Source organism: Vicugna pacos, chromosome 22 (assembly GCF_048564905.1).
Source record: "Vicugna pacos chromosome 22, VicPac4, whole genome shotgun sequence".
NCBI lineage: Eukaryota > Metazoa > Chordata > Mammalia > Artiodactyla > Camelidae > Vicugna > Vicugna pacos.
The window spans coordinates 30,911,804-30,933,880 of record NC_133008.1 but is presented as its reverse complement, the minus strand read 5'-3'; the positions used below and the strand labels follow the sequence as shown (position 1 = coordinate 30,933,880).

Sequence of the window (22,077 nt, the reverse complement as noted above, 5' to 3'; positions counted from 1 at the left end):
GCGGTAGATCTCAGCACGTGGAGAGGTGAAGTGACCTTCGGCGGCCTGGGGAGAGTCCCAGTGCTGAGGGGACTTGCCAGAGTAGAGACCAAAGTGTGGATGTACATCGTACTCATGAACATGTATTGGGTGTTGACTGTGTTCCCGGCACCACTCTAGCACCTGTGTGTGTTTCCTCATTTCACCTTCTCAGCAGCCCTGTGAAATAGTAGCCACTCAGGTCCCCACATTGCAGAAGCGGAAAGAAAAGTAAGGTATCTTGCCCGCATTCACCCAACTAGAAAGTCGTGGGATCTTGACTGGAACTTGAGCAACCCATGCCAGGCCAAGGCCGTGTTTGCAAGGAGGGATACGAGGGAGCTGGGTTTTCCAGATCGCCCCTTAAAAGTCACCAACTCTCGTGGGAGCCTTCCCCCCTTCCTGGAGCTAGTGAGAGAGGTTGCCTGTCAGAGCTCCTCTCACCAGAGTCGGACCTGATAATGTGAATACCTTTGCCTTTCTGTAGAGGTCCCCCAGCTGGGGTCTGTGCGGACTGACTCGGTTGATGGGTACGTTTAAGGGCTGTGTAAACAACCGTGAGCTGGATGCAAAATGTGTTTGGGGGCATACATATATTTTCTGGGGAAGCATCTTTAGGCTTCATCATATTCTTAGGAACCCTTGGATTAGAGATGTCTTAAGTGCACTACTTTCCAGTTTTCAGTCTTAATCACCTCCTCCCTCCCTCCAACAATTATTTATAGAAACCCTGAATTCTTTGTTTTGCCAGGTGGCTGTGGATAAGACAGAGAAGGTGTCTGCCTTCGCTAAAGATAATGTCCCGTGGTCAGGAAATGGGATAGCTCCGTGAAGGGCATTGGATTTGTGTAGACACCCAAGGCTCTAGCCTTGGAAATGTCCTGTGATTGGTTTAATACTCTGCAGCACCTGTCTTCACATTCTCAATCATTTTGAACAACACCCCCCCATTTTAATTTTGCAGTGAGCCCTGCATGTTACGTAGCCAGTCCTGTGAGGGCTTGAGGGCCAGGGACAGATGTTACTCAGGGAGGGCCTTTCTGAGAACCTGATATTTCATTTGAGGGGCGAGTCATTGGAGGATCCAAGGTGAGGAATTTAGCCAGAGGACAGCCTCTGTTAGCTTTGTGTTCACATTTGGTTTTATGATCATTTAAAAAAATGTTTACAGTTTGTGTTTCGATTTCTCTGACTCAAAAGTGTTCTTTACACTTCTGGGGGTTTAAATATCCTTTCCTCACTCTTTAAAAACAAACTCTTTTTCTTGTCCTATTGCACTGGCTCTGTCCCACAGCAGTGTTGAGTAGGAATGCTGAGAGCGGACCTCCTTACTCTGACCCGGACCTTAAGGTTAAAGCATTCAGTCTCACACCATGGAGTACGATGTTCACTGCAGGGTTTCATAGATGCCTTTCATCAGGGTTCATTTATGAAGCTTCTGCTTTTATTATGCTGTGGTCTGAGAGCGTGTCTAGTCTTCTGAGTCTCTGAAATTTACTGAGACTCGCTGTGTGGTTTACCACGTGATTGAGTTTTATAAGTATTTTGCAGATCTTAAGAAGAAGCTGAATTCTCTGCTTCTATGATTTGGAACCTGACCTGTCTATTCCATCAACCTTATTAACCAGTGGTTCTCAAATTTCTTGTCCGGGGGTTCAGACTTAGTAAGTGGGACCTGGAGCCCATTAATATGCATTTTTAAGTAGCTCACCAGGTGCTGCACTGCTGCCCCATCTCTTTCAGTCACACTTTGAGAAACTGCCAACCCTTCACTGTCCTCAGTTTGTTGACTAAGACAATGGGCTCAAGAGAACTGTTACCATTTCCTGTTGTGCTTAATCTCCCTCAGGGCTTACTGTCCACTGTTTCTGCTTCACCTTTTTTGTTGTTCCTACTTCGTTGTGTTTTCTTTTATTTGGGGTAAATAATTCATGGCAGGTCTTCGTTGTGAATTATACCCTTTGTCATTTTGAAGTGATCTCTTTGTCTGCTTTAATTAATAGCACAGGCCGCTCTCTCTGACTCTGACCCTCCTGCCTCCCTCTGATAAGGACCCTCTGATGACACTTCCATCCCTTAACTTCACCCTACCTGCAAAATCCCTCTGCCACCTGCAGGGCCTGGTGATTAGTATGTGGATATCTTTGGGGGCCTTTATTCTGCTGATCACAGTTACCCTTTGATATTTGCTTTGTGAGGTGGGTCGAAATGCTGCAAACCACTTTTCTACTTTGCCAGCAGCTTCGGCTAGTGGGAGAGAGGACGGAAGGCGGGAAGAGGGAGAAGAATTTGCTCCTCACTGTCCCTCTCAGGCCTTGTGGATTTGAGAACGTCTTTGTTACCTCTATGCGGGAATAACCTCCCAGCGAGGCCTAAATACCAGACAGGAGTGCTCCAGGTCTAGGCCAGGACCCAGTCTTAGGGCAGGCTTCTAAACTCCATGCTGATTTATTATTAATCCATATTTTAAAAGCATATATTTTTATTTTTAATAGGTTATAAATCCGAAGAGTCATTTATTTTTGCCTTGAACTTTTTAATATATTACATTTCTAAACACTGTTTATGAAAACATCTAAAATCTTTCTGGAAACCACAAAAAAGGAATTTTTAAAATAAAATGAAATGTGATAGAATTTGGGCATCCACTCAGTGTCAAATGATAGCATGCTTTCTAAAAGAAGCAGGCATATTAAATGCATTAGGGGCTTAGCCCACTTCCATTAAGTGTATTCAGAGTCTTCAGGTCCATCCCAAATTCATATAAGCTTTTGTCGTCGTTTTTTATCAGCTAACGTGGGAATTCAATTGCTTCAGGGATATCATAGCCTTTGAAAAAATAAAACCCTTTAAAAAATATTGTGCAGGCCCCATGTGCTCAGTATTTCTTGATTGAGTGAAAAAAAAATATTGTGACAGAATATACATAACACGAATTTTACCTTCTTAACCATTTAAAAAAGTACAGTTCCGTGATATTAAGTACATTCACACTGTTACGCAGTATGAGAACTTTTTCATTTTCAGAATTCTCTGGGGATGGACTAAAAACCTAATCAGACATGAATTTCCGCGCTTGTAAAATGCACACCTGGGAACTGTGGCATCGCACACCTGTAGCTGTGCTGAGACCAGGCCTGCACGGAGGCTGGGGCCTCGAGGTCCGACTTCCCACGGGGTCAAAGGTCCCGGGGCTCGCTGACCTCAAACCCCAGAGGCAGGGGCGGAGCCTCCCGGTGTCAAAGGTCACACGTCAAACTCGAGCCAGACCCTGACTTGAGTGTGACGTCACTGTGCGTCTTTGTTGTTAAACAAAGGGCACGTTTTCACGGTGACCTCGCCCCCAGGCAGACCCCTGACCCCGGAAGTCGCTAGACACCCCTGGCCCCGTCCCGTTGCTTCCAGTCCCGGCACCGGACAGGGGACGCTCCTCCGGGAAACTGAGTCAGGTCCACGAGGAGGACGAGGAAGGGCCGCCGAGCTGAGGGCGGGGGCCGGGTCATTCCCGCCAGGTGCGGGTTCTGCTCGGAGCCCACGTCCGGAGCGGGCGGGTCAGCTACGTGAGTCCCAGAGGCCTGTCACTCAGTAATAGGGGGCGAGCATGTGAGGACTGTCCAATCAGGGGACAGGGGCGGGGTCCGGGGAACAATCAGGCACGCAAGGGCGGGGTCCGGAGAACTGTCCAATCAGGGGCGCCAGGGTCGGGTCTCTGGAAACCGCCCATTCAGGGGCTCGGGCAGTAGGAATGCCTTCAGCGCTGTCCAGTCAGGGCGGCGGGGCGAGGAGCATTCTCCAATCAGGATCTCGTTGGAAGGGAGTGCCCGGAGCACGGCCCAATCAGGGCCGGGGGTTGGCGCGCTCCAGCCCCAGTGCGCGTCGTTCCCTGCAGGCCGTGGCGCTCGTGAGCACCTGCCCCGCGGGGCCCCGGGTGTCTGGTCTCTGTCGCTTTCACCTGCCCGGGCCGCGGGTAGGACGGTGCGAGAGCCCGGAGCGGCGCGGAGATGGTGAGTGCGCGGGGCCGGGGCCTGAGACCGAGAGGGGCTGGCTCGAACCGGCCGGAACCGGCTGAAAGCGGTCGCGGGGTGGGGTCCCGGCTCGTGGGTCCGGCGTCTCAGGACTGCCTGCGTGACCCAGGTGGGCACAGCTGCCCTCCGCCGGGGGCGTCGGGGATGTTAGTCCCTGGGCGACTCCTCCTGGCGGCAGTCTGGGGGAGGGGGTCCCGGAGACCTGCTCAGGGGCCCTGTGCTGGGAGGGGCTCCCGGTAGGGCCTCTGTCCTTGGTGAGCCCAACCCCAGTTCTCATCCCCTGGAGGACTCTCGTCAGCTGACCGACGCCGGTATTGAAAGGAAAAGACAGAAATGATTCCTGTCCCCTGAGTTCTCCCGGAGAAGGGGGAAAAACTAACCCAGAGGTCAAGGAAAGGCCACCCATGAGGTGGGGGCCGTACCCAAGGTCCCCCAAGCAGAATTCATCGGCGACACAGCGGGGACACAGCCGGCGTCCTTTGTTCTGGGAGCCTTTCAGTGAGCAGTGGCGGTGGGCGCCCCGCGTGGCAGCGTGGCTGCTCTTGGCCCTTGAGTCCTCTGTGTCTGTTCCGATTCAGCGCTGCCCCTCCCTGGGCTTGTAGCCTTGGAAAGATGTATTCAGTTACTGGAACCTCAGATTTTCAGCAAATGTAAAATACATTTAATTAATACAGCAGGAAGCATAAGATAACATATTTTCAAAGGGGTGAATTTCAGGAAGAAATAAAAGAAAAAAAGAAAATGTCTTACATCCCATTTGTTAAACATTCTTTTTCATCTCCAGTTTGTAGTAAGTGTCTCAGGTCTGTTCTTTAGAGTGGTAACAAGTGGAATTCCAGGGCTTAGCCTCCAAAGTCCTCCTGAGGAAAAGAATGTCCGGGAAATAGAAGACCCCCCCCTTCCTGTGCGGCTGCGAAGCGAATACCATAGCACAGTGGTGAAATTGGCGCATTTTAAAGATCCCCCAAAATACCAGTTATTTAACTTGAGACAGCAATAATACTGTTGTTTCTTACAGTCGACAAGGCACTTTGTTTAATCTGCAATAAGTTGACTACTGCCCATGGATGAGGTGGGAATGCAAGCTGCTTCCTCAGATACCAGTTTGTTCTGTGCCGTGTATTGAGGTGTCTTGTTGTTTCTGCCGGGCTTGGAGTGGCCGCCCTGTCCTGAATCGGGTCTCCCCGTGGACACAGGCCTGTGTCGGGCTCCGTTCCTTTCCAGACCCAGCTGTCCCTGCTCTGCCAAGCCCATCGTGTTGGGAGTGCTACTGCTTTAAAGTCCTTGCTCTCGCCTGGCTCTTCAGAATATTTTGGCTGTTTTTGGACATTTGTTCTTACTAGGTTTGCAAAGTATTTTATTAAGACTCGAGGCCTGTCTTGGGAGGGTGGGGAATTGATGTCTTGGTAACACTGAGTTATTTTAAAGAATATGTGCCATCTTTTCATTTATTTCATTTTGCTTTGTTATTATCCTGAATGTTTAAAAAATTTTCTAGTAGGTTCTTTGTATAGCCTTAATTAAACTTATTTTTGTAAGAGTTAAATTAGGTTTTTACCATGGTATCTGTTATCTTTTTAAAGTGAATTTTCTTTTTTTTTTTTTTTAACATTTTGATAGGTTTTTTTTGGCAGGGGGGAGGTGATTAGGTTTATTTATTTATTAATTTTAATGGGGGTACCAGGGATTGAACCTAGGACCTTGTGCATGCTAGGCACGTACTCTACCAGTGAGCTATACCCTCCCCACCTAAAGTGAATTTTCCAACTTTCTAACTGCTGCCATTGATTAGAAAGATAATGGCATTTATTTTATTTATGTTTTTTATTGAAGTACAGTCAGTTGACAATGTTGTGTCAGTTTCTGGTGTACAGCGTAATGTTTCAGTCGTACATGTACATATGTATATTCCTTTTCAGATTGTTTTTCATTATAGGTTACTGCAGGATGTTGAATGTACTTCTGTGTGCCATACAGTAGAAACTTGTTGTTTATCTATTTTATATATACTAGTTAGTATTTGCAAGTCTGGAAATCCCAGTTTATCCCTTCCCACCCTCTTTCACCCCTGGTAACCATAAGTTTGTTTTCTATGTCTTGAGTCTGTTTCTGTTTTGTAAATGAGTTCATTTGTGTCTCTTTTTTTCTTTTTAGATTCCACATATTAATGATATCATATATTTGTCCTTCTCTGTCTGACTTACTTCACTTAGTGTGATAATCTCTAGGCCCGTCCATGTTGCTGCAAGTGGCATTATTTCATTCTTTTTTATGGCTGAGTAGTATTCCATGGTGTATATATCACATCTTCTTTACCCAGTCATCTGTCGATGGACATTTAGGTTGTTTCCATGTCTTGGCTGTTGTAAATCGTGCTGTTGTGACATTTATTTTTATATTGAGGTTTTAGTCTGAGATCTTGTTCAGAATCTTACTCTACGATTATCTTTCTGTTCTGTTGGTTTTCTCTGGGTACAGTCGTTCAAGTTGGGTATTAGCACAAGTGGTTTTTTTCTAGTATAATGTTGCCTGAGAGTGAGGTCAACAGGCGTACTTCACTTCTGCCTAATTGTCTTGGAGAAAACAGAACTTCATACCATTTATATGTTCTTTGTTCTTTTTTGAATATGATCTTACTGACTTTCCTTCATCGGGTCACGCACATTACCATCTACCACTGGGGAGTGGTAAGCGTGTTTATGAATGATCGTTGAGTACTGCAAAATGGTTTCCGGCCGCCCTTAAGGTGACTGCAGGTAGATCACGTGAGTTGATTTTAGAGTTTTCTGTTGCGTAAGATAACGTCAGTGCAGGAATGTGCACGAGACGTATGTACTGACAACAGAAATACTTAAAAAAGTCCTCTGTGCGTTGAAACTCAGCCCTAAATGTGGAACAGGCTTTCCCGCCAGACTTGAAGTGCGCAGCCAGTGACCGGCCCCGCCCCCCTCTGCACCTGTGACCAATGTGCTGCGTTATGTGAAGCTGTGCATAGTTATGTGTAATCATGCATGTGTGTATTTTTACGTATCAGTTTGTAGCCTTATCTCGAATGGTTATTTTACTTTTTTTCTGCTCTGCAGCCGCTGCTTCACATATACGTGTATCGATGTCAGTGTCTACACGCACGCACGCGTGGGAGGGTCTCTCCTTCCCTCTCTCTGTGTCTGTATATCTCCCTCCACACCCCCTTGCTCTGCCACATTTTCCTCAAGTACTTATATTTGATTTGCTTATTTACTGATTATTTTCCTCCAAAAGAATTTAAGAGCCACATTGTTCAGAATTTTGGCTTTTTTTTTTAGTGCTGTAGCCCTGGTGCCCGCATGTCCGAGGACCTCTGTAACTATAACCTAAATACACTTTACTGAATGACAGAGCCAGACGTAAGGTCTTCAAACAAAACAGTCTTGCATGAGAGCCAGGGATTTACCAGAAGGAGCGGAAATGTGAGGGCGCAGCGGGGTGTTTCTGAGGGCGCAGCTGGGTGTTTCTGTGCCCAGCACACGTCTGGCTCTTGTCCACATCCCACTGGGAAGTGATAGTCCTGATGGTGGAGCAGCTGTAAGGGGTGCCTGAGAGAAGGGCCAGGTTCCCAGTTGAGCAGTATTACTAATTCACTGTTCTGAGTTTCCTCTGCCAGGAGCTAGTGTTAATGATGTCTGCTTTATGGAGTTAGAATGTATGGGCTAGTGCATAGAAGGCTCTGTGTATGTCTTTCTCGGGTAGTGGGTGCTTGAATCCCATTAACCATCAAGGTCTTAGAAAGCACCAAGTTCTGTATTCTCTGCATGTGGCGTCCCCCCATATGCCGTCTTACCTGGCCTCAGGAGGCAGCTCCCGCACGGCCCAGCCTGGCCAGTGGGTTGAAGCTGGCCTGAAGTCTCTTCCTGGGATATGACAGTGACCTGGTGGGATGCCCACCGAGCAGGACAACCCCAGAGGGCACACGGGGTCCCCTGGAAGGGCAGAGCCACTGGTCGGCAGGGCAGCTCGGGCAGGATTGCACCAGATGGGCAGCCTTCCCAGGACCCTGGGGCGCAGCCCGAATCAGCCAGGCCGGCTTCATTTCTGTTACCCACGACACGTGTTCACACCTGTCAGTGGTGTGGACATCCTTGGAGGCTGTCTGCGAGGAAAGAACAGCTCTGCGGTTCACCCATGGCCTGATCCCCAGTGGTCCCCTTGCAGACCTGGCCCTTCCTCCATGGTGATTGTGATGACCTGGCGGGTGGGCGGCCTCAGGTTTTCCTGGTCAGGGCTGCAAGGAGCAGTGCTCCAGATGGGCAGTGTCTCCCAAGGCAGGTCCTGTCCCTGGTGGGGGCGGGTGCTGTCGGGTCCGAGCTTGCAGCCACGTCCAGGAGGCTGGGACCTGTGAATAGGGTCCCGCACCGTGCAGCCCAGGCCCTGCGGGCTCGACAGCTATGCTCCCAGCGCAGGGAGCCTGGAGGCTCCCTAAGCCCTTCCTTTCTGGTGCGTCTGCCGCAGAGCCCACTGACCCCTGCCAGGCAGGCCGCGGCCTCCCCAGGGCAGCGGAAGTGGGTTTTCATAAGAGCTCTTTAGCAAAGTGCAACTGCCACCTAAATTCCGTAAGTGTGTCTCTCCTTAGAGATCACCTGGTTTTCCAGTTTCTTTTTTTTTTTTGAACCTCCAATAGGTAAAAATCATAGTTTAAAAAAAATCACGTATGGAGACTCCAGCCTGTGTTTAGCGCTGCGTTTCAGTCCCAGCCAGGGCGCCCGCTGCAGGCAGCTGGGTCGTAGGGCTCGCTTTGCCTCTGCGCGGGCTGGGGCGCCCCTCCGGCATTTATAACATTGCTGTTTGTGTCCATTTTCATCATACAAGCGGGTGCGGTAGCCACACACACAAAACCATTTTAAATGAAAAAAGCCAGCTAGCAAACAAAAAACCAAACCCTTCTTTTGTCCTGGAATCAGACCCTGTGTGGGTTTCCAAGGGGTGCTGTAAATTACCACCGTGAGGGAGGCCTCGAAGTGCGTCCTGTCACCATCCTGGAGGCTGGACGTGTGAAACCAAGGAGTTGGCGGGATGCGGCACCCTCGGCACCCTCCAGGGCTCTAGGCTCGTTTCCTGTCTCTTACCGCCTCTGGCGGCCCCAGCGAGCCTGACAGACGTCCGTCTGTATGTTGCCGCCCTCCGGTGTCTCTGCCGTCACGGCGTTTCCCTCTCCTTTTAAGAACACTAGCCACTGGATGAGGGCCCACCCTGATGACCTCATCTTAACTTGGTTATTTCTGCAAAGACCCTATTTCTAAATAAGCTCACATTTACAGGTGCCGGGGTTAGGCGTTCAGCATGTTTTGGGGGAGAGGGGACAGTTCAGCCCATAACAGTCCCCACATAGTAACAGGGATGGCGTGACCGCCGCCCAGGAAGGTCCTGGCTGGCACGTGCGGTGGGCCCAGCAGCCCAGCAGCCGGGGGCGGGGGGAGAGGAAGGCCAGGGTGTCCCCTGCCCCTTCCCTTCGGTTTGTCCTACTTTTTGCTTCAGCTCTCGGATCCGATGAAACTTCTTTTTCTCCCAGTGCAGTTCCATCTTGTCATGCTTCTTGCCCATTCGGGGAGGCTGGGGCTGTTCTCCTGCTCTAGAGGAGAGAGCAAAACACAGACACCAGTGTCACCAGTGCTGGGCTTTGACTCCCATCTCACGTGGCCGGCGTGGCCAGCGGTGGCGGGTGCGCCGTGAGCTGGCCCTCCCGGAGTGGGGCTCTGCCTTCCCCTCCATCAGCTTTCCCAGCTGCCGGCAGCTCGGGGACCCCAGCGCCCTCCCACCTCACCCTCGCACTCTGACACAGGGCTTTTGCCGTATCTTAGGAAGTCAGGGTTGTTCCAGCAAATGCCCGAGACTCCCCAGGCCTGCTAGTAGGACTCACGTGGCTCAGCCTATAGTTGTGCTCACACCTGACTGGTCACAGCGGGAGGACACACAGCAAAGCCAGCTGGGGGAAGGACACAGGAGGAGAGCGCCAGCGGCAACCAGGTGCCCGCTTCTAAGAGTCCTTTCCCAGTGGGGCCGCACAGGCCGCCCCGACGTCCGCGCGGTGAGCTGTGAGTGTGTGAAGCGCCGCCCACGGGGAGGCTCCCCGGCGACTTGGGGCCCAGATGTTTACTTTTTGACAGCTGGTCACGTGGACGTCCTCTGCCTGCCAGGTACCTGAAGCCCAGACTCCCAGCACAACAGCAGGTGTTCGGCGTTACCGCTGCTGTCTGCACGACCAGTCTAGAGACGGCGAGTCATCATCAGGGCGGTGTGGAACCTTCCAGATTCAGGCTCCCCGACCCCAGGCAAAGCCAACCTCGCCAGCAGTGGTTGCTGAGGATGAAGTTAATGCTTGCAGTGTTAGCGCCTTTCCTGCACCCGCGGTCGGGGAACTTTGTCAGAGGAAAGACTACAGAAAACTGCTCAGCGCAGCTCAGCCTGACCCGGGGAGCTGCCAGCAGGGGTGCTCCTGGCGGGCTCCTGCTCTGTTGAGTGGGTACCGCGTTCTGGCCTCGGAGTGGCATGAGGGTGTTTCCTTCCCTGTGCTCATGCCTGCGTGTCGTGGACGGACGGCTTAAGGGAGGCGTGCAGCTCGCTGGTCCCTGTGCTTAGGGCCGGGCCTGACGTGCTCACACGCCCGGGGGCGGGGCTTGGGTGTGGGAGAGTGGGGACTGCTGCTGTCACGGTGCTCTGGGTGCGTCGCTGGCTCCGGGAATTTGAGGCGACGGAGTGCTCCCTTTGCAGGAAGTGCGGAATTCTTCTATGTATGTCAGAAGCAAGGATGAATTCACTGTCAGGATTTTTTTTTTCAAAATTTTAAATTAAAAAAAATGTTTTGGCAGGGGAGATAGGTTTATTTAATTTGTTAATGGAGGTGCTGGGGATCGAACCCAGGACCTGGTACATGCTAGGCATGTGCTCTGCCACTGAGCTACACCCTCCCCCCATCAGATGTTTTTGATGTTAAAGTCCTTTGTAAAATAACAGTAACAATAATAATAATACCACTTTTATTCTCAAAAATGTCCTGGCTTGAACCATATGACACGGTCACCCCAGCTCTGACTTGATAATGTGATTATTCCTTCCCCCCAAGTTGTTCAGATTAATATATTCTAAAAGACAAATGGATTTATTCAGATACCGGGAAAAAAGTCCTTTGCAGAGTAGGACTCTTATCCCCGAGGCCAGCGGGAGTACTTTCATGGCCGCGGTAGAAGGGCTGTTCTGGCAGCAGGTGGCGCATGTGTGAATGCGTGTGTGAACGCAGGGCTGGTGGCAGCAGCACTGGACTCAGGAGGGTGGGGAACATATGGAGGTCCAAGTCCTCGTGGCCTTTTCCTCTTTCCTGAGCTCTCACTTCTTAATAGAGTCCCATCTTCATGAAAATCTGTGGAGAAAAAAGAGTAGAAAGTGAGCTGGTGGTAACTATTATACAAAAAAGTTAAAATTCATCCTTCTAAAGAAACTTGTTTGCTCTGCTGGTGGGACTGTCCTTGTAGCCTGGGGATCTTTAAGACAACATGGCTTGCTGGCCCTTGCAGCACCCTGGGTCCCCCAGGCCCATTGGCCTCTTGTGTTTGGTGAGGAGGGTAGAAAGGCAAGTCCCCTGTCTCCCAGTGTGTTTTTATGTTTTTACTCCTTAAAGCCTCATCCAGGTTGACCTTGGGCTCCACATGCCTGCGGACAGTGTGCCAGAGGAAGGCGCTGAGGTCGCTTGTGTCATGAGGGCTGATGGGTCTTAAAATGCAAATCCTGTTTCATCTGTATAGCTTCTTCCCTTTCCCCAGCGTGGTCTGAACCCTTTGGTGAGGGAAGAGTGAGACTAAGTGGTCATGGTGACAGTGTCGAGCCGAGCTCAGTGTGTTAGTGCTGTTACACCTGTGAGGACATGTGGCACAGTAAGAGGTGTGATGACCGGGTCGCAGAGTGGATGTCAGGTGACCACAGAATCTCGTTTGAACTTCCTGTGACTGAAGTCCAGAAGTCCCACGCTGTGCGTCTCACCCGTGCTCCTGCACCTGTACTGGATGTTTCAGGACTCGGTGGTCTTTGAGGATGTGGCCGTGGACTTCACTGTGGAGGAGTGGGCTCTGCTGGATTCTGCTCAGAAGGAGCTGTACAGAGATGTGATGCTGGAAAACTTCAGAAACCTGGCCTCAGTGGGTAAGAATGACATCGTTACTTCACTGAGTCACTTAGAGACAAGCATTTCTGGCACATCACTTGTTCCAGGACTAGGAACGTGGAAAGGGAAGACATTAACTGGTAAGGCGGACACGGTCACAGCCAGCACAGAGCTGGACTCTGATAGTTTCTCCCCATGAGGATGAGAATCTATGTATCAACTGAGTTTTTCTTGCTGTAAAGAAAGCTCCTGTTGGATCTCTAGTGGGTCTAGGTTTCATGGGGCCCTAGGTACCCAGTGAGGTCTGTTTTTGAACCTTGTGAGAATTTGACCGTGTTGATTAAAGTGCTTCCCATTTTGACCCTTTGTGCTTGTTAGTGATGAAGTCTTGACGCAGCTGAACTCCTCAGTGTGCGTTGGCTAACAGGTGCCTTCTGTCTTATTCCCTTTTTGCTTTCAGATGATGACACTCAATTTAAGGCCAATGGGTCTGTTTCTCAGCAGGGTATTTGTGGGAATAAGATACCCAAGGAACAGAAAATATCGAAGTTCACTGGAAGTGATTCCTGGGCCTCCGTCGTAGGAAGAATTTGGGAAGCACTTAGCCTTGGAGATCAGCATACAGACCAGGGGAGACATCCGAGGTGAGTTGCACTCAGGAGAGAAGGCAGTCTTCCAGGAGAGAATCTCAGTGTGTCGTGAACTGTAAAGAGCAGACGGACAAAACGCACAGAAGGCGAGAGCAGGTTTGTTTATTCATAGAGATTCTCCTAAAGATTTTTTTCCTTAACTGTGACATTGATGTTGAATGTCAGGAACAGTTGAAACCGATCAGGAGGAAAGCCCATGTTTAAGAAACGCCGTGTTTGTAATAGTTGTGGTTGAGCCCCCGCCTGGGCATTCAGTTCATTCTGCTTTAAAAGAAGTCAGGTTGAGAAGTCCATTGAAATTCGTGAAGATGGAGTCCTGGTATTTACTAATAAATCATTATCAATAACATGCTTCTCATTTTTAACAGAAATCCTGTGGTGGAGGGACTCTGTGAAAGTGCTGACCAGCGTGGGGAAGGCCTCAGTCAGCAAACTGCGGTCAGACGGTATGAATGCAGGGCAGGCGGGAACGTCTTCGCGTGCCGCTCATCCCTCAAGAGTCATGGCGCTGTTCACGCTGGACACAAGCCGTATCAGTGTCAGGACTGCGGGCAGGCCTACCGCTGTCGTTCACACCTAAGAACACACTTGAGAACCCACAATGGAGAGAGACCCTATGCCTGCAAACTGTGTGGAAAAACCTTTCCACGAACCTCTTCCCTCAACCGGCACACGAGGACTCACACTGCAGAGAAGACCTGTGAGTGTCAGCAGTGCGGGAAGGCCTTCATCGACTTTTCCAGTCTCACGAGTCACGTGAGAACTCACACTGGAGAGAAGCCCTATAAATGTAAGCACTGTGGGAAGGCCTTCAGCTATTCCTCGACCTTCCGACGACACATGATCACACACACGGGGGAGAAGCCCTACAAGTGCGCAGAGTGTGGGGACGCCTTCAGCTATTCCTCGACTTTCCGACGACACATGATCTCACACACGGGGGAGACACCACACAAGTGCACGGAGTGTGGGGAGGCCTTCAGCTACTTCTCAGCTTTCCGAAGGCACATGATCACACACACTGGAGAGAAGCCCTATGAGTGCAAACAGTGTGGGAAAACCTTCATTTATCTCCAGTCCTTCCGAAGGCATGAGAGGATTCACACTGGAGAGAAGCCCTACGAATGCAGGCAGTGCGGGAAAAGCTTCATTTACCCCCAGTCGTTCCGGAGACACGAAAGGACGCACGGTGGGGAAAAGCCCTATGAGTGTGCCCAGTGTGGGAAGGCGTTCAGCCACCCCTCCTCCTTCCGGGGCCACACGAGAGTGCACACTGGAGAGAAGCCTTATGCGTGCAGCCAGTGTGGGAAGACTTTCAACTGGCCCATATCCTTACGAAAACATATGAGGACACACACCAGAGAGAAGCCCTACGAATGTAAGCAGTGTGGGAAAGCCTTCAGTTTGCCTGCTTGCTTTCGCGAGCACGTGCGGATGCGTCCCGGAGACGAGCCGTACGAATGCAAGCTGTGTGGGAAGGCCTTCTCCTGCCACGTCTCCTTACAGAAGCACATGCGGAGGCACACCGCGGAGAAGCTTTACCAGTGCAGACAGTGTGCGAAAGCTTTCAGTTGGCCCGAACTTCTGCAGCAGCACGTGAGGACACACACGGCTGAGAAACCTTACGAATGTAAGGAATGTGGAAAAGTCTTCAAGTGGCCATCATCTCTGCCGATACATATGAGGATGCACACCGGGGAGAAGCCATATGCGTGTAAGCAGTGCGGGAAGGCCTTCAGTTGTTCCTCATCCTTAAGAAGACACGCGAGAATACACACTGCAGAGGCACGCTACCTCCGTCACGTGGGAAGTCCTCCTGGGAGTGAACTGACGCACGGTGCTTCAGAGAATTCCCGTCAGGAGAGAAACCCAAGTAAAGCTGTAAATCTGGTGTTGCCTTTGTGAGTACCTCATCCTTAAAGTGGACCCACAGGGAGTGTGTATCCAGTTCTTTTGCAAACGAACATTCAGATGAAAATTAATTGTCAAAGTCCTCAGCTCTAGTACAGTTTGCAGGTAGTGTTTTTTCTCATGGTTTAGGAAATCTAGTTTGTTGGAATCATGGGTGATTGGAAGTGTATTTTCAATATGTGAGTAGTTTAAAACCTTAGTTGTTTAAATTGCTCTCTGAGGGGTTATTGGAACAGTGACACTGTGGTACTTGGGAATTTCTTACTGGCGTGGTATGGCGGCTGCTGGATAATCGCCCGTGGTGTTGAGAGTCTTTCTTTAGGCCCAAGGAGGCTCGTTCCAGTTTTCTTATAGTCGGCAGGAATGTGTAATTACGCAGAGTATCGTGTGAATTGTTACTTTGATCGCTTCCCCTCTGCGCTGCCCTTGCTTGTGGTTGGGAATTGAAAAACAGGTTTTCACTTGAGACCCTTGTGATGTGACCACGAGACAGAGTTTGGGACTGTGTCATGTTGGCATGGGTAATGCTGGGATCTGCACTTCCCAGAACCCCTTCCCACGATCCTGCATCCAACTTTACTGGCAGCCTGTTGGCATGAGACTTGGAAGGGCGGGTGCGAAGCCATTCCCAAGCTTCTGGAGTCACAGTAAAGTATCGTGGAGAGAAGCACAGGGGCTTCCTGGGTGCCAGCTTTCAGCCCATCTGATCATTGGCTCTCCCTCTTACTATTAAGAGTATCATGAAAAGAAGTGCCAACGACTTGATTTCTGTTTTTCTCAGAGCTGCAGGCTCCCGTAAGTATCTCCGGGAGCTCCATGTGAAGGGTGCGCTCATGTGGTCAGGCACTCACAACGTGGGTTTTCCTACAAACCTGCACGAGTCCTGCAGCCTCGTTAGTGATCTCCGGTGCTACGAGCCCACTCCTCTAGACGCTAACGTGCTTTGTAAGTCTAACTTGTACAGCAAACTCCTTTTTCTCCGAACTTTCAGTGGCTCTCTGATCCTGATTCTGCCACGAGAGCTACACTATTGCAGCAAAACAAAGCGACACACGGGACTTTGTTAGCCCATCGTGCTTTGTGAAGTGCTGACTCAGTCCTACGCGAGAAACTCCTTCCTCATAGATCGGGGAGACGTCTGTTAACTCAGAACTGAATGCAGCTCCTTGATAGGTGTTTGATTGTCATGTTTGATTCTGACTCATTGCTGTGTGTTTTCTTTGCAAGCAGGATCTTTGTTTCTTAGAAACACCTTGCATACTGTGTTTTCAAGTCACTTGTACACTGTTAGCTCTTTGGGGCTGCTGGAATGAAGCACCACAACTGGGTAGCTTCAGACAACAGGAATTTTTGTCTCGCAGTTCAGGAAGCAGAAGTCCCAGGTCAGGCTGCTGGCAGGACCGCGCTTGCTCTGCAGGTCCTGGGGAGGAGGCATTCCCGCGCCCTCCCAGCGTCTGCTAGTTCACTGGCTTGAAGGAAGCGATACTGGTCTTCACACAGCCTTCCACCTGCGTGTGTCTGGCTCCTCGTGTGGGGTTCTTCTTACAAGGACGTCATACAGAGTGGCTTAGGGCCCATCCTATGCCAGTATGACCTCCTTTTAGCCCATTACACCTGCAACACCCTATTAGCAAGTAAGTTGTATTCTGCAATACTGGGCCTTCAACATGTGGCTTTAGGGGAACACAATTTGACCCATAACACTCATAAATGTTACTCTCTTTTTCATTTACTGAGAATATTTTTAAATATTCCATTGCAGTTATGGATTTCAAGTCAACCAATTCTGTTAAATTTAAGCATTGGGCATTCTGAGTCAATATTACCTGATCTGTACACGTTAAGGTATTTTTTTTATCATGTAAACGTTATTTTTTATTGTTACATACTTCAACATTTGTCATTAATGGATTGCTTATTGTTAACAGTAAAAACTGAAGTAATGGTTTTGTCAATGCTCTTCAGCCAAAACCCACTGGGCCCACACTGGTTTGATCAAAGAAAATTGGGTGTATTGAATTAAAGCAATCAGTCAGAGGTTGTTTAAAAGAATACATTTTTGGATCTGGGTTTATGTTTGGTGAGTTTAGAAGGCATAAATGAGCTACGTTAAAACTGACTGGTAAGCAAAAGCAGTCAGTCATACTGCCAAGAAGAGGGGAACGTTTAATCATTTTTGTGGTTGGGAGGTGAGCTCCAGAACATGAAGTGTCAACTTAAGTAAGGTATAGTAGGAAAGAAGCCGTATTTGACATTCTCAAACAGGAAAAAATCTAGTATTTTATAGGAAGGAAGGAAGGGTGGAAGCTTTTTGTTGTAATGATCCACAAAGCTCCAAGAGCCCACTTTACTTTTCACAGGTATCATTTCCACCCCTGTGGACTTCCAGCACTAGCCAGGGAAGGAAAAAAATGTAGCAGTGTAACACCTTAGTGTTTTAATAAAGACAGACAATATCTGAGATACCTAATTCTACAATTTTTTTCACGCTAACTTAGTCCTTCGTAGCAGTGTCAGGTTTGGAAAAATTTTATATTTGCTTAATTTTTACTGGAAACTGTTGGAAATTTTGAACACTGGAGGGCAAGTGTAATTTCTGAGAACTCATGGCACTTACACTTAGTGAATTGTACTGCATGCGTATTATAAATAATAGAAAAAAACAATAAAACCTTCGTTTGCTAAGGGAAATTTTAAACTCCTGAGTCTTGAGTCCACCCCCCCACCCTAACTTAGGATTCTTAAGAAGTGTTCAGGGACTTGGTGGGGAATGGGGGAGAAGAACTTGGGGCCAAAAATTCCATTTTGGCGAATTCAGTCTGAAGTTAGGAAACACCCACAAGGGCCACATCTTCCCTCACCTCGCATAGTAGGAGAGAAGTGAAAGGGCTCCTGGAATCTTTGAGTTTATGCCGGGTCCCTCCGGTCAGATCTCTGGGAATGCTGTGGTCTGAAACAGAAAGGCGCGCCTACATTTCTCCAAGAGCCCCTGCCTGGGGGCATCAGCGTCATGTCTTTCCGGGCCTGTCTGGAGGCCATCCCCCTTTAAAGTTGCATCAGTCAGGGTCCTGTGACTTTCTGCTGGGAGACGTCATGAGGATTCCACACTCCTGCTCGTGGAACATCGTGGCAGCCCCCCCGGGGGGCTGAGAGGTGACAGAAACAGCAGGGGCAGAACCTGCGGCAAGGGGACACAGGCCGTTGTCACAGCACCCCCACCTCCTCGTGCACATCAAGGCGCACATCAGTCTCAAGCCCTCCAGCGACGCCACAAAGGGACGTCCTGCCACGGCCCGCCCGTCGGCGCGCACGCACAAACACCGACTTCATTGTCACCACCTGAGGATGTCGGATGCAGGTGCTCCAGTCTGGCTGGAGCTCCTCACCTGGGTTTCCGCATCCTCCCCACGGCTCCTCCGGGTCTCTGGGGCGGCCACGCTGCGGCGCATGCGCACTCCCACCACGCCTGCGCGCCACGGTCTCACCCCTACGGCTTGTGGGAACTGGAGATCCTCAGAGAGGCGCGGTGGACGCCAGGAGCCCCGCCCGCAGACTCCTCCCAGCATGCAACGCGATCGCCTGTTTAAAAAGGCTGCCGGCGACTCCTCGGAGCGCATTCTTCGCAGAAGTGCGCAGGCGCGCCTGGGCGGGGCGACTCGGAGGTGGCCCACGGGAAGAGGGAAGACCTCCTCAGCGCGTCAACTTGCAAGAGACTTCTCTGTGGCCTTTAGAGGTGTGGCCCGAGCTCCTGAAGCGCCGAACCTCGGAGCCTCGGGGAGGGCCCTGGGGCCGCCCAGGACGGGTGGAGTGGGGTCTGCAGGCACGTGAGACCAACAGAGAGGGCTGCGAAGGGGACCTCAATGCAGGGCACGTGGCTGCCCTCGGACGAGACAGACCGCATTGCCGCCTGCACTGAGTTTCCAGTTGGAACGCAAAGTGAGAAAAGGTAAAAGCAGTGATGAGTGTGTTGCTGGAAGAATCCTAAGCAGCATGGGGGTGGGGGCTGGAACATCACGTCCCCAGCCATGTCGGGCCCCAGACATTGCTCCCACAGGTTACGGTCTTGTGGTTCTTAGGGAGAGAGACTCTCTGGGCTGTGCGGGTTCAGGAAGTGTGAAGTCCCTGTTCCAGGAGAAGAGGCAATGAGTCAGACCGACAGCGGATCTGATGTTGGTTAGTCCTGACGGGCGCTGGGCGTCGGGGGCTGGGGGAGTCGCAGAGGGCCTAGGCTGTGTCTCTGGGAGTGCATTCGTTTCTCTGGAGACCTCACCTTTGCCAGTGTGCGTTTGTGTGTGTGTATCTGAGTGTGTCCACATGCACGTCCCAGTGACAGTTTGTGTGATTTGGTCTGTCCGTCACGCCACCACGTGTGCATGTCTGGGAGAGTTCAGGTATTTGAATGGTGGTTCCTGTGTCCAGATGTCCATCTATCTGTCTAATCTCTCTGAAGAGAGAGCGTCACAGTTATCTGCAGAGGTTTTCCTGAGCTCCAGTGTTTCAGACTGTTCACTCCTTGTAACAGCGCGGCGCACACTGGCAGCAGTTCGGACGTCTCTAGAATTTCAAAGATGCAGAGCTTTACGCCAGTTTTGTATACCAGCAGTGGTTGCACCAGATGCTCTTGAATGGTGATTGTCAGATAAGTAAATATTTTAGGTTGTATTAATTGTTAAAGTAAAAGAACAGATGACACCAAAACAGCTCTCCAAACTGTATATAATGTGGTGTGGTTGCCACAGTGCCATCTTGTTGGTTTTTCTGTAGGACACCAAAAAGAAGCTATGCGACAAGACTGTAAACACAATTTACATTTCAGGTTGAATTTATTCAGTCTTTGGAAAAGTCTTTTAATTTTGTATCATTTCAGTAACATTTTGTTTCCAAATATTTCAAATTCATATCATCATATTTGCATAAAATAAGGAAACACAAGCACCCACTAGCCATTCCTGCATGGACTTTCTTGATCCTTTGTCAGTCTCAAGAATCCTCTTCTTTCTCTGCCCTACCAGAGCATATTGTTTCTACTTAATACATGGCATGTTTTGTCTGACATTAACTTGTGAATTGTGCAAAATTTGTAATTTATTATAACTGTAAATAACTTAACCAGATTTTTGCTTATGACATGTCACAAGAAACATCTGTTTTCATGCCCACAGGTCTGATAGTTGGCTTGGGTAGGTTATTAAAAGTGGTAGGTCTTCAAGTCTATTCTAGTTGGTGAACTGGCTCTGATCCAAGTATGTCCTTTCTGGGGCTGAAGCTGGATTGGATAGCAGCTACCTTGGGGAAGATTCCTCATGACCGATCCCTTGAGGAATAGAGGAATGCCAAATGCACAAACACATTTCAGGGTTTCTCCCATAACATTTGCTCACATAGCATTGACTTAAGCAAGTCATATGACTCGAAATCAAGGGGAGAAATAGTTACATTCTTGCTACCATGAGGACATAGCTAGATTGTTTCACAGGGGGTTGAAAAATTTGAATCAATAATGCAATTTGTCACACCATCTGAATACCCTTTCAGGAAAGAGACTGCATTATGCAGCACAATCATAGAGAATGTCCCAAAAATTCGTTTCATAATAGTTCTCCCTTGTGTATTTTTAATACTTTGAGAAACTTCAAACTTTGTAAATGTAGAATGATTTAAGAAAATCACATATGCCAATTATCTGCCTTCAACAATTTTCCGTCACTTCTTCTCTACAACACGCAGCTCCCTCTGGATAATTTTGAAGCAGTTCTCAGCATATTTCATCCTTGAAGATTTTGGGATATATATATCTATATTTAACCATAATGCCATTATCACACCTAACAATGATCAGTTATCCCTTAATGCATTCAAATATATAGGTAGTAGTGGGCAATTTCCCTGGTGGTCTACATAATTTAAAAAATTTTGCAGTTGGATTGTTGGCATTGGATCCAATAAGATCCATAATTCTAATTTATTATCTCCTTTATGTTTAAGCTATAGTCCCACATTTTCTTTGCAGTGTAATTGTTCAATGTAATAAGTCACATAGAAATTTAATACCGTGGGTTTTCTAACTGCATCTCCCTGCTGTTATTTAGCAGATAATTGGAACTCAGAGCTAGAGGTGTGACTAGGTCCAGGTCTGATACTTTGATGAGAACAATTCAGAGATTGTGTGTTTCCAGCTGGAAGTATATACATAAGTTGCATACATGAGACAAAGATGGTGTCTGTATACTGTTTAGTTACTTGTTACAGCCTAAAGGCTCAAAAGCCCCCTGGTGCCAAACTCAGGTTTTTGCACGTCTATTTGTTTTAAACAGAGTCCCAATTTTAACTGTTAAGAGCCTGCTTGCTTACCATGCCCTGTGAAGCGGCACCCAAGGGCTGCTGGCCATAAATAAGGTGATCCCTGCAGCTGTAACAGACGCAGGCGGCTGCTGCCCTTGGAGCGCTCTGACCCAAAGGCTTCCCAGAGCACCACCACTTTTCTGGTCCCCTGTGAAGCCCCTTGCGTGGGTGTTCCCTTGCATTCCTCTTCCCGGTGGTGGCTCCCTTTCCTTTGCCTCTGGACTGTCTCATGCTAGGAGGGACTTCCCCCACATGCACAGCTGTCAAAACACTGCCGGAACAGAGCTCCGGTGTGCGCCTGCCGCCTGTGCTCACGTCTTTTTCCTGGGTCAGCTGCAGAATCCCCCAAAGGTGATTTATCCTTTTGTGATATAAGCTGGTCTTGGTGACCATTACCTGGAACATTTAAAACTCTTGTGAAAAAGAGTGCATCTGTTTCCAGAAGGTGGGGCAGACCACTGACCTGAGTGGCTTCAATTAATTCTCATAGTTTCGGAGGCTAGATGCACGAAATCCATGTGTCAGCTCCCACTGACACTGGCTAGAATCCTTACTTGGTCTGAGGTTTGTGGGTTACCGTTAAAATGCAAGGACTTTTGAATGGGTTTCTAGAATGGGTTCTGGGCTGGGAATGGCCGGTACGTTAAAGAGGTTCAGAAAGTCCCAGCAGGTGAAGAGCATGGTCTCCAGGCTAGAAGGGCGTCTTCTCAGTCCTGATCCTGTCTCTACCACTTGCTAGCTTTGTGACCTGTAAGCCCTAGTTAACTCACAAAGGAGAAAAACGTGCCTACAATGTAGTTTGGAGGATTACCTCGATCTATGTTAACTGAACTAATACGTGGGAAACAAAACAGTGCCGGATAGAAACATACTGAAGCATTTGCATAGTCAGAAAGCAGAATCAGCCCTTCACAACTGGGATCTACTGGAGTGGCATTCACTCCTCAGCCGTGACCTGCTGAACAGAAACCATTTCACACAACACTGTCATCAAACAAGGACA

At 49.2% G+C, this 22,077-nt stretch overlaps 1 protein-coding gene and 1 long non-coding RNA gene across 6 annotated transcripts; one reads left to right on the top strand and one right to left on the bottom strand.

Annotated features, from left to right (window-relative positions):
• The first annotated feature begins 3,389 nt into the window (after positions 1-3,389).
• On the top strand, positions 3,390-17,423 carry LOC107033731 (uncharacterized). Of its 5 annotated transcripts, none has more exons than XM_072948021.1 (5): positions 3,790-4,022; positions 10,214-10,535; positions 12,083-12,209; positions 12,632-12,815; positions 13,190-17,423. In XM_072948021.1, the coding sequence occupies exons 3-5, from the start codon at positions 12,176-12,178 to the stop codon at positions 14,724-14,726; spliced, it is 1,755 nt and encodes a 584-aa protein (XP_072804122.1). In that variant the 5' UTR covers positions 3,790-4,022; positions 10,214-10,535; positions 12,083-12,175; the 3' UTR covers positions 14,727-17,423. The 5 variants fall into 5 exon arrangements, with proteins under 5 accessions (XP_072804121.1, XP_072804122.1, XP_072804120.1 ...); XM_072948019.1 differs by having other exon boundaries at positions 10,184-10,535; XM_072948020.1 differs by lacking the exons at positions 3,790-4,022; positions 10,214-10,535 and adding an exon at positions 3,390-3,578.
• On the bottom strand, positions 11,037-17,927 carry LOC140688498 (uncharacterized). Its single transcript, XR_012063233.1, has 2 exons — positions 17,594-17,927; positions 11,037-11,433 (listed from the first exon to the last, which is right to left on the bottom strand). It is a non-coding gene; the product is annotated as an uncharacterized lncRNA (long non-coding RNA).
• Between the last annotated feature and the right edge of the window lie 4,150 nt (positions 17,928-22,077).

Coding starts and splice junctions, on each gene's coding strand:
- LOC107033731 (XM_072948018.1), top strand. CDS start 12,074: ATGTTTCAGGACTCGGTGGTCTTTGAGGATGTGGCCGTGGACTTCACT. Junction 12,210..12,631: donor CAGAAACCTGGCCTCAGTGG/GTAAGAATGACA, acceptor TTTTGCTTTCAG/ATGATGACACTCAATTTAAG. Junction 12,816..13,189: donor GACCAGGGGAGACATCCGAG/GTGAGTTGCACT, acceptor CATTTTTAACAG/AAATCCTGTGGTGGAGGGAC.